The following is a 14,095-nucleotide window of genomic DNA, read 5'->3' on the forward strand; positions in this document are numbered from 1 at the left end:
AAAAAAAAAATAGTGCATGAGACATCTCGACAAACATCTAAAAAGGAATGGAAAAGGTGAAGAACGCTTGACTACAAATTTCAAAAAGACAATTTGAGCTTCTTCAAATGGAAAAAGGGAAAAGAGTTTCCAATTATTCGTTATGAACATTAATTCTTGTCAATAAGATGAAATCTAATAGAGAAAATGTTTTACATCTTCAAGTTATGGACAAATTTTGTAAATCTTAATCATATGATTTATGTACAATGAGACAATAATTGAAGAATTAAAACATCTCAATACCACGACTTTAAATGAATTAATAGGGTCTTTACAAGCCCATGAATAATACTTAAATGAAAGGTTATGGAATAAGATGAAAGAAGCAAAACAAATCCAACTAAATCTTAAAAATGAAAAATAGGAGTCTTAATATAGTTTTGAACCAAGTAAGAAATACTAGAGTTCATAAAATTGAAGATGAAGAAATTTTAGATCAAGCCAAAAAGGAGAAAGAGATAATAGTTCAACTCAAATAAACAATAAATCTCATATTCAATATTATAATTGTAAAAAAATATGGTTACTATAGATTTGAATATAGAGTTAGAGGATCAAATGAGAGGAATTTTCAGATTAATGTTATAAAAGATAAAGGTAAAAATTCAAAGGCTTTATTATCAACATGCAATATTACAAAAGAAGAAAACAAAAGTACATAAAACAATGTTGGTTATACATAGTTGCTTCATCTTCTTATGTTGAGCCAAATGATGAAAATATTGATAATGATAGATATATCGGTATTTAAATTTTATGGATATATCAAATAAATATTAGTGAATATTTTAACACAAAATATCCATGGATGAAAATTAATAAAAAAAATTATAAAAATATTAGGAAAAACTCAAAAAAAAATATATATATTGAAGTTATTTTAATAAAAAATTGATATATATATATATATAAGTATTTTTTTTATTTAAAAACGTTAATAATTTTATTTATTAATTTATATATTTCTTGTATTTAATTGCTATAATTAAATTTAATTTATTTACAATCATTTTATTTCAATTAATTTATAATATATATATACTAATAAAATTTATTTTATAAACTAATAAATATGATGCATCTTATGAAACCAAAACCAACACAGTTTACTTGGCAAGTGACTTTAGTTTCATACAAAATACCAGGGTTTTTGTCCTGGTGGCATACTTTGGGTTTATAATTTTTCCAATCTTTGTGGAAGGGATGCTCCCATTGCATGGATTGGGCTGTAGAAAGGACGCATGCCTTTTGAAGGCTTGGATGGATTAGGCTGCAATAAGTTGGGCCGGATGCCTTTGAGGCTCATTTCAATTTTAAAAATTTAAATAAAAGGAAAGCTCATGTAGCAGCTCACATGGCACCGATTTATTGGCAATATCGCTCAAATATCGGTAAATTGGAGAAAAAAACCGAAAAATAGATATTTCCTGGAACTGCTCATCATGCTACCAAAACTATTGAATCAATGACACCTCATTGTTCGGGGACTATGATTAAGGTTATTATTCAATTTGATATTCACTCAAATTTGTCATGAAAAGTAGTTAGTTGTTATAGGTATAACCACATAAGTAGTATGGGTTTTGTCTTTTTGGTATTACAAGGGATGGGAAGGATTTTGAATTTTATCATCGTCAAAGGAAACATGATTTTGTGATAGCCAAGATTTCCATGAAATTGAATAATGAATTACAAATTTCATCTCCAAGATGTTACACGTTCCCAATTTTTACCAAAATCCATCGAGTATGGGAACAATTTTAAAAAATGAAAAAAGATATGATATGCGGATTTATAAGGGTGTTATACAATTTATAATAATCAATTATTTTCATTAGATATTAATTATGATAATTTATCTTGTTTTCATTTTATAATTAATGATAAGAATTAAATATGACACTTACATTTTGGACATTTAAATTTTGAAAGTTTAAAATTACTTATTGCTGAAAAAATGGTTTTTTAGTTGCTTGTTAATTTTTTAAATAAAGTTTGTGAAATATATTATTTTGTAAATGAAGTTAATTTAGAGAGTTGTTTCCAAAGTTTGGAAGTTGCATGAATTAATTCATACATATATTATGTTTGGATGAAGGTTTACTCAAATTATAATTATATCCTATATAATAATATTCTCTTTCATTTTAATTTTTTTAAAATATTAAATTATAATTATATCATATTCTTTTTCATGTTTTAGAAAGCATATAAATTTATTTTTTATTTATTTTTATTGTTGTCTTAGAATTTTATCTTATTTACCATTTAAACTTTGATATAAATATAAAAAAAAAACTCTATATATGAATTTTGAATTATGTAATCTAATCAATTCGAGTTTAGAAAAATGATTTTAAATTGAGTTTGAGTTGAATATTTTAAATTAAATATTAGATCATGTTAAAATTGTATTGGATATCTTGTAATTTGAATTGGGATCAGGGTTTAAGTTTGGTCATCCTGTCCAAATTGTAGTGCTATAACAAATAATTTTAAGATAGTACGGGAAAAAAAATTATATTCAATAGTTTTTAAAAAAATTAAAAACATTTTCAAATTTATAAGATCAATTAAATCGTGGTTTAAATTTTTTTAAAGATAATTTTTAATTAATGTATTAAAAAACTATAAATTTAAAAATAGTTTTAAAACTATCCTATTTCAAAAAATATCTTTTAAAATAACGTTATTTTTCAAAAATCTGACTCAATGATGAACTGATTGCAGTGGAAATCAAACTCCTCGACCCTGAAACAAAGATAAAGACAAAATTATTTGTCACCATCCAACTCCACCCGTGTCATACATTCATACCTATTTCGTTATGGAAGCTGCAAAAGATGGTGGCTTGAAATTCTTTGGTGAAGCAAAGTAGTTATAATTTAATATTTGATTCACCAGATCAGGAAGAAGACAATTTAAAAATTAATTAATTATTATTATTATTATTATTATTACTAAAATAGATTATCTTTTAAATACAATTCCCCATGTGATAACAAAATGGAATCAAAATTCAAAATTTGTCATGCATCCCAACATGGGAAATTATATTTTAGAATTCAACTGGGATTCTATGGAGTGGAGGATATTTAGAGAAGTGGTTACTATTGGTAGGGGCTAAATAAATTTTTTTGGACTTGTGTATATAGAAATCAAATTGAATTTGGTCAGAATCCCTTATTTCAAAGGTAAAATTTGGAGCAGTCGACTAAGTATGAGAGGGGCCAAACCATGGAGGAGGCCAACCTTGGTGTTAGCTGTCTTAAAATACATGTGTTGATCAAATTAGAGATGAGAATAAGATGATAAAATAAACTGAGCAAAAGTAAAACCAGAACAGAGAAGCAATTCCACACTTTATTTGTACTGAGACAACCAATGAATAGGCAATACAATCAATTGGCTTGACAAAGCCATAACAACAAAGACATAAAAATAGGACCATGAAACCATGTTTCAATAAATCTGCTGCCATCATCACCAAAAATCAGGAGATAATAAAGAGACTCAATAAACAATTTCCTATAGACCAGGACAACATAACAGATATAAGACTCAACATAAAACAATTTAATATTATTAAAGACTTGGTCAAATGACCCATTGCACGAAGATATTTTATCACCCTCCCTTAAACTGATATATGCAGAAATCAGTTTAGGAATCAATTTGCAAAGCCTTTCCTGAAGCAGCCACAACCTCCTTTGAAGAACAAACTCCAAGCATACTTCGAAGTTTCATAAAAACAGCAGGCTTGAGGGGCTTAGTCAAGATATCTGCAATTTGATCTTCACTTTTGCAAAACACCAAATCAATAACTCCATCTTTACATAAATCACGCAAGAAGTGGTACCTTACATCAATGTGTTTGCTTCTCCCATGTAAGACTAGATTTTTTTAGAGTTTTATTGCAGAGAGGTTATCACAGTAAATCACTGTTGGACCTTGCTGCTGGTTGTACAAAACTTCAAGTAACCTTCTCAGCCAAATAGCTTGACATGAGCTTGATGTTGCAGCAACGAACTCAGCTTCCGTAGTTGACAAAGTCACAATCTGTTGCTTCTTTGATGACCAAGTAATAGCTCCAGAATTCAACATAAACACTGCTCCAGAAGTGCTCTTTCTATCATCAAGATCTCCAGCACAATCACTATCTAAAAAACCAATCAAACTTGATTTTTCACCCCTTTTGTATAGAATCCCAAAGTCTACAGTACCTTTCAAATAGCGAAAAATTCTTTTTGCAGCCAAAAGATGAACTTCAGTTGGATTCTCCATGTATCTACTGATGAAATTGACTGCGTGCATAATGTCTGGTCTTGTAGATGTCAGATACATAAGACTTCCAACGATCTGCTTGTAAAGAGTACTATCCACCCTCTTTTCTGCTCCACTCTTTGAGAGTTTCAGGCCAACTTCACTTGGGGTGATGACTGAATTACAATCCTTCAACATAAACTTGTCCAAAATCTCTAGAGCATATTTCTTTTGAGAAATGAAAACACCAGTAGATGATTGCACTACCTCAATGCCAAGAAAATAGTGCATTAATCCCATATCAGTCATATCAAATTCTTTCATCATAGACTTCTTAAAATCAGCAAGCATGGTTTTATTATTACTAGTATAAATGAGATCATCAACATATAAACACACAATTAAAATCTTCTTATCAACACCATATTTAGTGTAAAGAGTGTGCTCATATGGACATTTAATAAAACCTTCCTTAGTAAAATAAGCATCTATACGACTGTACCAAGCTCTTGGTGCTTGTTTCAGTCCGTATAGTGCTTTCTTTAACTTATATACCTGATTCTCATAACCTTGCTTCACATACCCAGGGGGTTGATCAATATAGACTTCTTCTTCCAACTCTCCATGCAAAAATGCTGACTTCACATCTAACTGATGGATAGACCATGAGTTTTGAGCAGCCATGGATAACACCAAGCGAATAGTGTCAAGCTTTGCTACTGGAGCAAACACCTCTTTGTAATCCACTCTGAATTCTTGCTTGTACCCCTTTGCAACAAGCCGAGCTTTGTACTTATCAACTCCACCATCTTTGTTCAACTTCGTTTTATAAACCCATTTAACACAATGGATTTCTGCCCTTTTGGAAGTTCAACTAGCTCCCAACTATTATTTTTCTCTATAGACCCGATCTCCTCATTCATAGCCTTATGCCACTTTAAATCCTTGATAGCTTCTTGGAATGTAATGGGATCACAATCTGATAACAAAGCATAATGAGCAATTGTATCATATCAGATTGAACTCCAGTTACCTCAAAATCTTGCATCCATGCAGACCTTTTTCGAACACGGCGAAGTCGTGATTCAGCAACTACATTACTCTCTGCTGCTGTTGATGAAGTTTCAACGGCTGTTGGAGCATCATTTGGTGGACTTTCAAGTATAGAAACCTGTAGGAATTTGTTGTTGTAGAAGCTGCTGCCTTTCTTCTTCAGCATCATTGTCAAAAATGACTTGAGTAGGCTGCTGCCCATTCCAATTCCAGGTGCTCTCCTCATCAAAAATAACATCTCTACTGGTCACAATCTTCTTCGTGAGTGGATTGAACAATTTATATGCTTTGGATGCATCACTTACGCCAAGAAAAACACATTTTTCACCCTTATCATCAAGTTTCTTCCTTTTCTCGTTTGGGACATGTGCATAGGCGATGCAACCGAAAATTTTGAAGTGATCTACAGCTGGTTTCCGTCCACTCCAAGCCTCCTCCGGTGTCATGTTTTGAACAGAAAATGTAGGGCTTCTGTTCAACACATGGATACTCCAATTCACTGCCTCCGGCCAAAAACTCTTTGGAATTTTGCCCCTTGCAAGCAAGCTCCTCACAATTTTGAGGATGGTTCTATTTTTTCTCTCCGATACACCATTATGTTGCGATGTATAAGCAGCTGTGAGTTCTCTTCGTATGCCTTAATCATCACAAAAATGTTCAAATTCATTTTAACAATATTCTCCACCACGATCAGTACAGAGAATTTTGATGGATCTCCCTGTTTCTTTTTCAACGCGTGCCTTGAAGCTTTTAAATGCACTAAAAGCTTCTGATTTTTCCTGCAAAAAAGAAACCCACGTTTTTCGACTATAATCATCAATAAAGATAATTAGATATTTTTTACTCCCATTAGAAGTTGGATTAATTGGACCGCAAATGTCAGAGTGAACCAGTTCCAAGACATTCTTTGCTCTTCGCGACTTTCCTTAAAGGAATTAAGAACGATGTTGTTTGCCAACAACACATCCTTCACAAACTTGAGAAGGAATGGAAATTTGAGGAAGACCTGTCACCATATGTTTCTGTTGGAGAGTTTTTAATCCACCAAAATTCAAATGGCCATAGCGTAAATGCCAAAGCCATGAAAGATCTTTCACTTCAGCCATTAAGAAAGACTGGACACTATCAATCTTCAATGGAAACAACTTGTTTGAAGCCATTTGAACAACAACAATAGCACCTCTCGAAGGATCATATATCTCACAAGCACCATTTTGAATTGTTATTATGTAACCCTTTTCTTGTAATTGACCAGCACTTAACAAATTACTTTTCAAGTGTGGAACATAAAAAACATTGGAAACTGTTTCTACAAAACCATTCTTGGTTCTAATATTAATATCACCCTTTCCCATTACATTTACAGTAGAACAATCACCAAAGCTCACTGTAGAACGAAAACCTTCATTTAGAAAACAAAAAGAAGACTTACTACCACACATGTGGTTGCTACAGCCTGTCTCCACATACCACACTTCTGCCTGAGGTTGTTCATTGACTTGAGCTGCCATCAACAAGGTTTCAACTTCTTTCTTTTCTACATAATTAGATTTTTCTCCTTTTTCTTTGTCGTTAGGTAATTTAGTATAACATTCAGAACGGTAATGGCCAAATTTATGACATCTAAAACACTCTACCTTGGATTTGTCAAATTGTTGATTTCGGCCTCTGCCTCTATTTTGGAAATCTGGTTGATCTTCATCAACTTTAAAATTGCCTCGTCCACCTCTTCCTCTACCTCCATCTCTAACTCCTCGAACTCCTCTTCCTTTGCCTCTACCTCGATCTGCTGATCTATTCGTTGTCAAAGCATTGTTGTTAGTTGAAGCTTTTAAAGCTTGCTCCTCCTTGTCCTCCTGGTTGATTTTCTGCTCATGAACTAACAAAGATCCTTGCAACTCGTCAATTGATAGTTCATCAAGGTCTTTCGATTCCTCAATAGAACAAACAACATAGTTAAATTTTGGCGTCATTGACCGAAGAATTTTCTCAATAACAGTCCCGTTCTCCATCTTCTCGCCATGAATTCGCATTTTGTTAATGATTGACATTGTTCTTGAGAAGTAATTAGAAACTAACTCTCCCGGCTTCATTCGAAGCGTTTCGAACTCAGATCGAAGTGCTTGAAGTTGCTGCCTCTTGGTCCTCGTTGATCCCTGGTACTTCTTCTTCATGGAGTCCCAAATCTGCTGGGAAGTGTCCTTGCACAAATAGTTTCCAAGATTGAGCGATCAATAGCTTGGAACAAATAATTCTTTGCCTTTAGATCTTTTAATCTCTGTCCTTCAATCTCTGTTTTCTGCGCATCCGTCATTGGTGAGTTCGTTGCTGGTTCTGTTATCCCTCTAGAGACTACTTGCCAGTACTCTTTAGATCGTAAGAAATTCTCCATCAACATGCTCCAATAGTCATAGTAACCATCAAAACGTGGAATTGCAGGTTGCACAAAATTTCAGAGGCCATTGTTTTTTTCTGCTGCTGAAAGAAAATAAACAAAGTTGCTGCTATATGACTCTCTGTCTCACAAACTCTCTCTCTGTTTTGGCACTCTCAATTCTCACTCTCTGGTTTTAACCGGACTCTGATACCACTGATAAAATAAACTGAGCAAAAGTAAAACCAGAACAGAGAAACAATTCCACACTTTATTTATACTGAGACAACCAATAAATAGGCAATACAATCAACTGGCTTGACAAAGCCATAACAACAAAGATATAAAAATAGAACCATGAAACCATGTTTCAATAAATCTGCTGCCACCATCACCAAAAATCAGGAGATAATAAAAAGACTCAATAAACAATTTCCTATAGACCAGGACAACATAACATATATAAGACTCAATATAAAACAATTTAATATTATAAACAATTTTCTATAGACCATGACAACATAATAGATATAAAACTCAACATAAAACAATTTAATATTATTAAAGACTTGGTCAAATGACCCATTGCACGAAGATATTTTATCATAAGATGAATTCCCCGTCTCGACTACCATTTTCTTATCCTTCTCCTAATAAAAAAATATAAATTGGGCAAGTGCAATGAGATGGGAAAAGGGAATTACAGCCACATTATTAATTTTTTTTAAAAGCTAATTTTTAAAGTGTTATAAATTGAGAAATAAATAAATTTAAATTAAATATTATATATATATATATATATATATATATATATATTGAGGTGAGACGGGGCAAGATACAGCAATACCTAAATCTACCCGAAACTCTTTCCAAATTAAAAAAAAAAAAAAATCTCCCGAAAAATCAACCATCTCAGATAAATCTCAAATTTGATTTTATAAATTTAGGTTTATTTTTAAAATTGATGCCCAAAGCATAAAAACCCTCGTTAATCCACCAATCTCATTTTCTTTGCATACGCTGTTTTTCTTCCTCCAATGGAACTCTTCTCTCTGCAGTTTCTCCTCTTCATCTTCTTCCTCCTCTCTCTCTATTTCTATTCTTCAAAAACCAAACCCATCTCCACAGGCTTCAAAGCCTACCCTTTATTCGGAAGCATACCGGACTTCCTCAAAAATCGCCACCGCTTTCTCGACTGGACTACTAATGTCCTCAGCCGCTGCCCAACCAACACCAGCACTTTCCGGCGTCCCGGAGGGATTCACGGCGTCATCACGGCAAATCCATTGAACGTCGAGCATATGCTCAAGACCAACTTCGAGAACTACCCGAAGGGCCCGCAATTTATATCCATTCTCGAAGATTTCCTCGGCCGAGGCATCTTCAACTCCGACGGTGATCTCTGGAAGGTTCAGAGGAAGACCGCCAGTTACGAATTCAACACCAAGTCCCTCCGAAATTTCGTTTTTGAGAGCGTGACCGTGGAGACTCAGACGAGGTTGGTTCCGATTTTGAAGAAAGCAGCAGAAACAGGACGTGTGTTAGATGTTCAGGACATTTTGGAGCGGTTCGCTTTTGATAACGTGTGTAAGTTGGCGTTCAACGTCGATCCGGCTTGTCTCGGAGGCGATGCCACAGCCGGCGGAGATTTCATGCGCGCCTTCGAGGACGCTGCAACGCTCAGCTCAGGAAGGTTCATGTATGCGTTTCAATCTATTTGGAAAATGGAGAAGTTCTTCAACATGGGAAAAGAGAAACGACTGAAGAAATCGATAGCCATTGTTCATGAATTTGCGGAGAAGATCATCCAATCCAGAATGAAGCAAAAAGCAGAAAACAAAGACCAAGATTTACTATCCCGGTTCGTCGGAAACGATGACAACTCGCCCGAATTTCTCCGAGATATCGTCATCAGCTTCATCCTCGCCGGCCGGGACACCACATCTTCCGCCCTGACATGGTTCTTTTGGCTACTGTCCTTGAACCCAGAGGTCGAGACAAATATATTAAAAGAGCTCGAAACAGTCCGGACCCGCAACGGAAAAAGCATCGGCGACACCTATAATTTCGACGAGCTCCGGGACCTGCACTATCTGCACGCAGCAATATCCGAAACGATGCGATTGTACCCACCCGTGCCGGTAGACACAAAATACTGCTTAAACGACGACGTTCTGCCGGACGGCACGTTTGTTGGCAAGGGATGGTTCATGACGTACATACCCTACTCAATGGGGAGGATAGAGAGCATATGGGGCAAAGATTCTCTGCAGTTCAAACCCGAAAGATGGCTGGAAAACGGTGTGTACCGTCAGGAAAACCCGTTTCGGTACCCGATATTTCATGCTGGGCCGAGAATGTGTCTGGGCAAGGACATGGCTTATATTCAGATGAAGTCGATTGCAGCATCGGTGATGGAGCAGTTTGAGGTGAAGGTAGAGGAGAAGGACAAGTTTCCTGAGCATTATTTATCACTGACGCTGAGGATGACAGGCGGGCTAGGAGTGAGAGTGAAGGAGAGATGTGTGGATGTGATAAACTGAGGGTGAATGCTTGTACGGAAATAAGTTACATTGGTATCACAGTGTAGACAATCCATGTGAGTTAATATGGTGCATTCGTATCGTAGTGCAGTCGATTTATGTGCGTGGTTCCGGAGTGGCTGGAGAATGAGGAACATGTGGATGGGCCAAGTCCTTTCAGGGTGTTAGTTCTTTTTAGTTAAATAAAATTAGCTCCGTTATTTTGAAAAATTCATTAGAGACCCCGTTATTTGGTTAAATACAATTAGCTCCATTATTTTAAAAATTCATTATATACTCGTCTTAGTTTGAATTAAAATATCAGATGAGAAAGATAAAGAAGACATATAATAAAATTTAAAAAAATGAGGGCTATTTATATTTACCTTAGGAAAGATTAATAAAATTAACTTTACTTTCTCTTTAATGGTAAGAATTACCAACAATTGGTAATTTAAATATAAGCCAAGTATATTTTAATATATTGGAAAAGTAAAATTGATTTTTTTTTATTTAGGTATGACTTATCCATTTAAGTAAAAATTGAAAAAAATTTTAAAAAGGAAAATGTGTTTAAATTACCTTTTTTAATTAAATAATTAAATATCTTATCATTACAATGAGATAATATCCTAGTTGGAAAAACAATTTTCATGTATATTATATATTTGGAATATATTAAAAATTACATATATAACTTTATTTTAATATTTTTATCCTTTATTCAAAAAGTGTTTAATATAAGATAGAAATTAAAATTTTGTTAGGGACTATTTTTATGAAAAGTAAAAGTTTCATTCCACCTTTTAAAACATTAAGTTATTGTTATTCTTCTAGGTGTGTACTTTATTTTACCTCTTTAATCAAATAATCCTCATGTCATTGGGTGAAAAGAAAAACTTAATGTAAAGGCTAGTCTGTAGTCATTTTTGAAATTTCTATTATTTTTGTTAGGAATCCTTGATTTTAGAATATTTGATTTAAGGAAATCCTTAAATTTAAGGAATGCTTCTTTCCTTAATTTTAGAAATCCTTCTTGCATGACCAATTTTCTATTTATGTTTATACTAACATAAAACAAAGGTAGCTAAAAATTCTCTAATAGGAATATAAGGATTTTGCAAAAAAAAAAGTCTTTTATAGAGAGTTTGGTCAAATGTTTAGTAGATGGACATATAGAACATTGTACAATTTGCGTTAGAACATCATTGAAAAATCCAATTGCATTAGCTTGTTCCATAAACATCTTTGTAATTGTTAGTATAGTTGGACATTCACTCATTAGATGTTTAGTCGACATATAGAACATTGTACCATTTACACTAAAACATTATTAACTACCTTGACTTTGTAAGCTCCTTTACTTCAAATCCTTTCAATTTTCTTGTCAGACTTTCCATTTTTACTTTAATGTATATAAAATCATTCAAAACCTACATTCTTCCTTTGGAATTGTTTAGGAGGCTTGACTTTGCTTAAGTCCCTTCATAAGGTTCATCCCCTAATCTAGATATCTCAGTCACATAGTTTAAAAAGTTGAAGTCGAAGGCTTCATCAAGACTTTTGTTCATAACCATACCGTCACACATGTTTTCTAGCAATTACTCACAAAAGTCCATGGCTATGAAGCAGATGCTAAAAACCATGTGTGTAGGTACCTTTATTAGCAAAAGTCCGATAAAGCTTTAGACTTTTTAAACTATGTGAGGAAGATATATAGATCATGAATGAACTTCATGAAAGGACTCAAGCAAAGCCAAGCCTCCAAGCAATTCTAAAGGAGGAATGTATGTTTGAATGAAGATGTAAACATGCAAGCAAAAATGGTAGGTCTAGCAAGAAAACAGGAAGGACTTGAAGTTAGAGGAGCTCATGAAGTTAAGGTAGTCAATGATATTTGCATTTGAAAAGTGTCCACACACAACTAGTTTAATGAAAAATGTCATTCTCTTGAAAAAAAAAACTAGTCATAACAAATTCCTCTTTGTTATCATTATTGACTTTCTTTACCTTCTAATCAAATTGAAAGGTGATAAGTTTGATAAAAGATAATAAAAGATGATGAGTTTTAGATTTATGGGACATGAACCTAAGTATAATCATCAACAATGGTTAGAAAATATCTTGCACAAGAAATAGACTCTATATAATTGGAACTCCAAATATCACAATGAATAATCTCAAATATTGCTCAAATATTGATAAAACTACGAGAAAAAGACAAGTGTGTTTGCTTAGCCAACAACCAAATATTGTAATGATTAATATTTGAAACATTTATTCCATAAACAAAATATGATAACAAGTTTAGGGTTTTTGAAGATAAATGTTAATTCTAAACGTCTATGCTAAACATAAACTAAAGAAAGTAAGTGTTCTTCAACTTTGCTTACCATCTTCCTCTAGGTAAGGTCCTAGATAAGACTTGAATTGGAATAAAAACCTAGATAAGGAAGCTAGGGTATTGAATCAATCTTTACCCAACATTTAATAAAATTTAAATCATTAAAAGGTACAAAATAATTGAACGGTCAACCAGTTGACATGTAGGACCTCCAAAAATCATCTCCTTTGCTAGTGGCTTGGGCAAGGCTTCAAAAAACCAAGTAGACAATAGGACAATCAATTATCTCATCTATTTGTCTTTATAATGGTCGCTTGCATTGTAAATTAATTGCCAAACACTCATTTATAATATTTCAAACTTCTAAAATTCGTTCTTGTCAATTATTGTGTGTCTTAAACACATGATTAGTGTAATTGCTATCCAGCTTACATGTCCTTATTGACTGCACCTTGGTGCTTAGTTATTTTCATTTATAGTGCTTATTGTTTCAAGCGAGTTATTGCATTAATTTTTAGCTATTACGAGTATGCTGTGAGAAAGAGTGGTTTAAGTAAACGTTTTTTACTTATGAGATATTATAAAAGTTGATCGATATATTGGAAACCATTTATATTTGAAAATAGATTTGCATTTGAAGAATCTTTGGAGTTAGTGGAACAACCTTAAGATTTTGTGGAGGCATGAGGATAAAAATTAAAATATTAGTAATTATAGATATATCGGTACTTCAATTTTATGGATATATAAACAATATAACGGTTGATATTTTGACATAAAATATCAATGAGCCTAAAATTGATCAGAAATTATAAAAATATAAGGAAAAACTCTTAAAAATAAAATTAAAAATATAATATATATTTTAAAGTTATTTTATTCAAGAAATTGATATATGTATAATATAATTTATCATGTTTGATAATAATATTATATGTACTAATAAAAAATATGAATTTTATAAGTATATATTTATTATTAAATTATATCAAATATTATTCGATAATAATATTGTGATATTTGATTATAATATCTATAATTTAAAAATATATTTAATATTAAAATTATATTTCATTTAATTCAATTGTATTATTGTCCGGAAATGCAGGGTGGGCCGAATTCCTGATTCCAACAACGTTTTAAAATTCTTTCCCTGACCCCTCTTTACCCAAATGAAATTTGCATAAATTACAAGCTGGAGTTGCAGAAGCCACTTTCTCCTAAAAGGAAAAGATTTTCCCACGGCTGTACATTCCAGCTCACTAATTGCCACTCTCCCACTACTTACCAAAGAGTACTTGTTTCCACCTCTATCCAAAGTCCCAACTCCACTGACCTCTTAGGCCTTTTCATGCTCTCCATAAACATAGTCTTTATTGATGGATATTTGGCATTCTTCAATTGTGGTTTACAAATGAGTACAAAAAAGTGAACAAGAACTTGATAATGTATCTCGGGTGATGTGGAAATCCAGTTAGAAATCACTCAGAATGAAAC

At 33.0% G+C, this 14,095-nt stretch overlaps 1 protein-coding gene across 1 annotated transcript; it reads left to right on the forward strand.

Annotated features, from left to right (window-relative positions):
* The first annotated feature begins 8,671 nt into the window (after nt 1–8,671).
* Nucleotides 8,672–10,378, forward strand: LOC117919889 (cytochrome P450 94A1). Its single transcript, XM_034837171.1, has one exon. It carries the CDS (start codon nt 8,770–8,772, stop codon nt 10,273–10,275), a length of 1,506 nt encoding a protein of 501 aa, XP_034693062.1. The 5' UTR covers nt 8,672–8,769; the 3' UTR covers nt 10,276–10,378.
* The last annotated feature ends 3,717 nt before the right edge of the window (nt 10,379–14,095 follow it).

The sequence above is a fragment of the Vitis riparia genome, chromosome 8 (assembly GCF_004353265.1).
Source record: "Vitis riparia cultivar Riparia Gloire de Montpellier isolate 1030 chromosome 8, EGFV_Vit.rip_1.0, whole genome shotgun sequence".
Lineage (NCBI taxonomy): Eukaryota > Viridiplantae > Streptophyta > Magnoliopsida > Vitales > Vitaceae > Vitis > Vitis riparia.

Bases quoted from the DNA above. Each gene is read 5' to 3' on its own strand.
- LOC117919889 (XM_034837171.1), top strand. From the start codon at position 8,770: ATGGAACTCTTCTCTCTGCAGTTTCTCCTCTTCATCTTCTTCCTCCTC.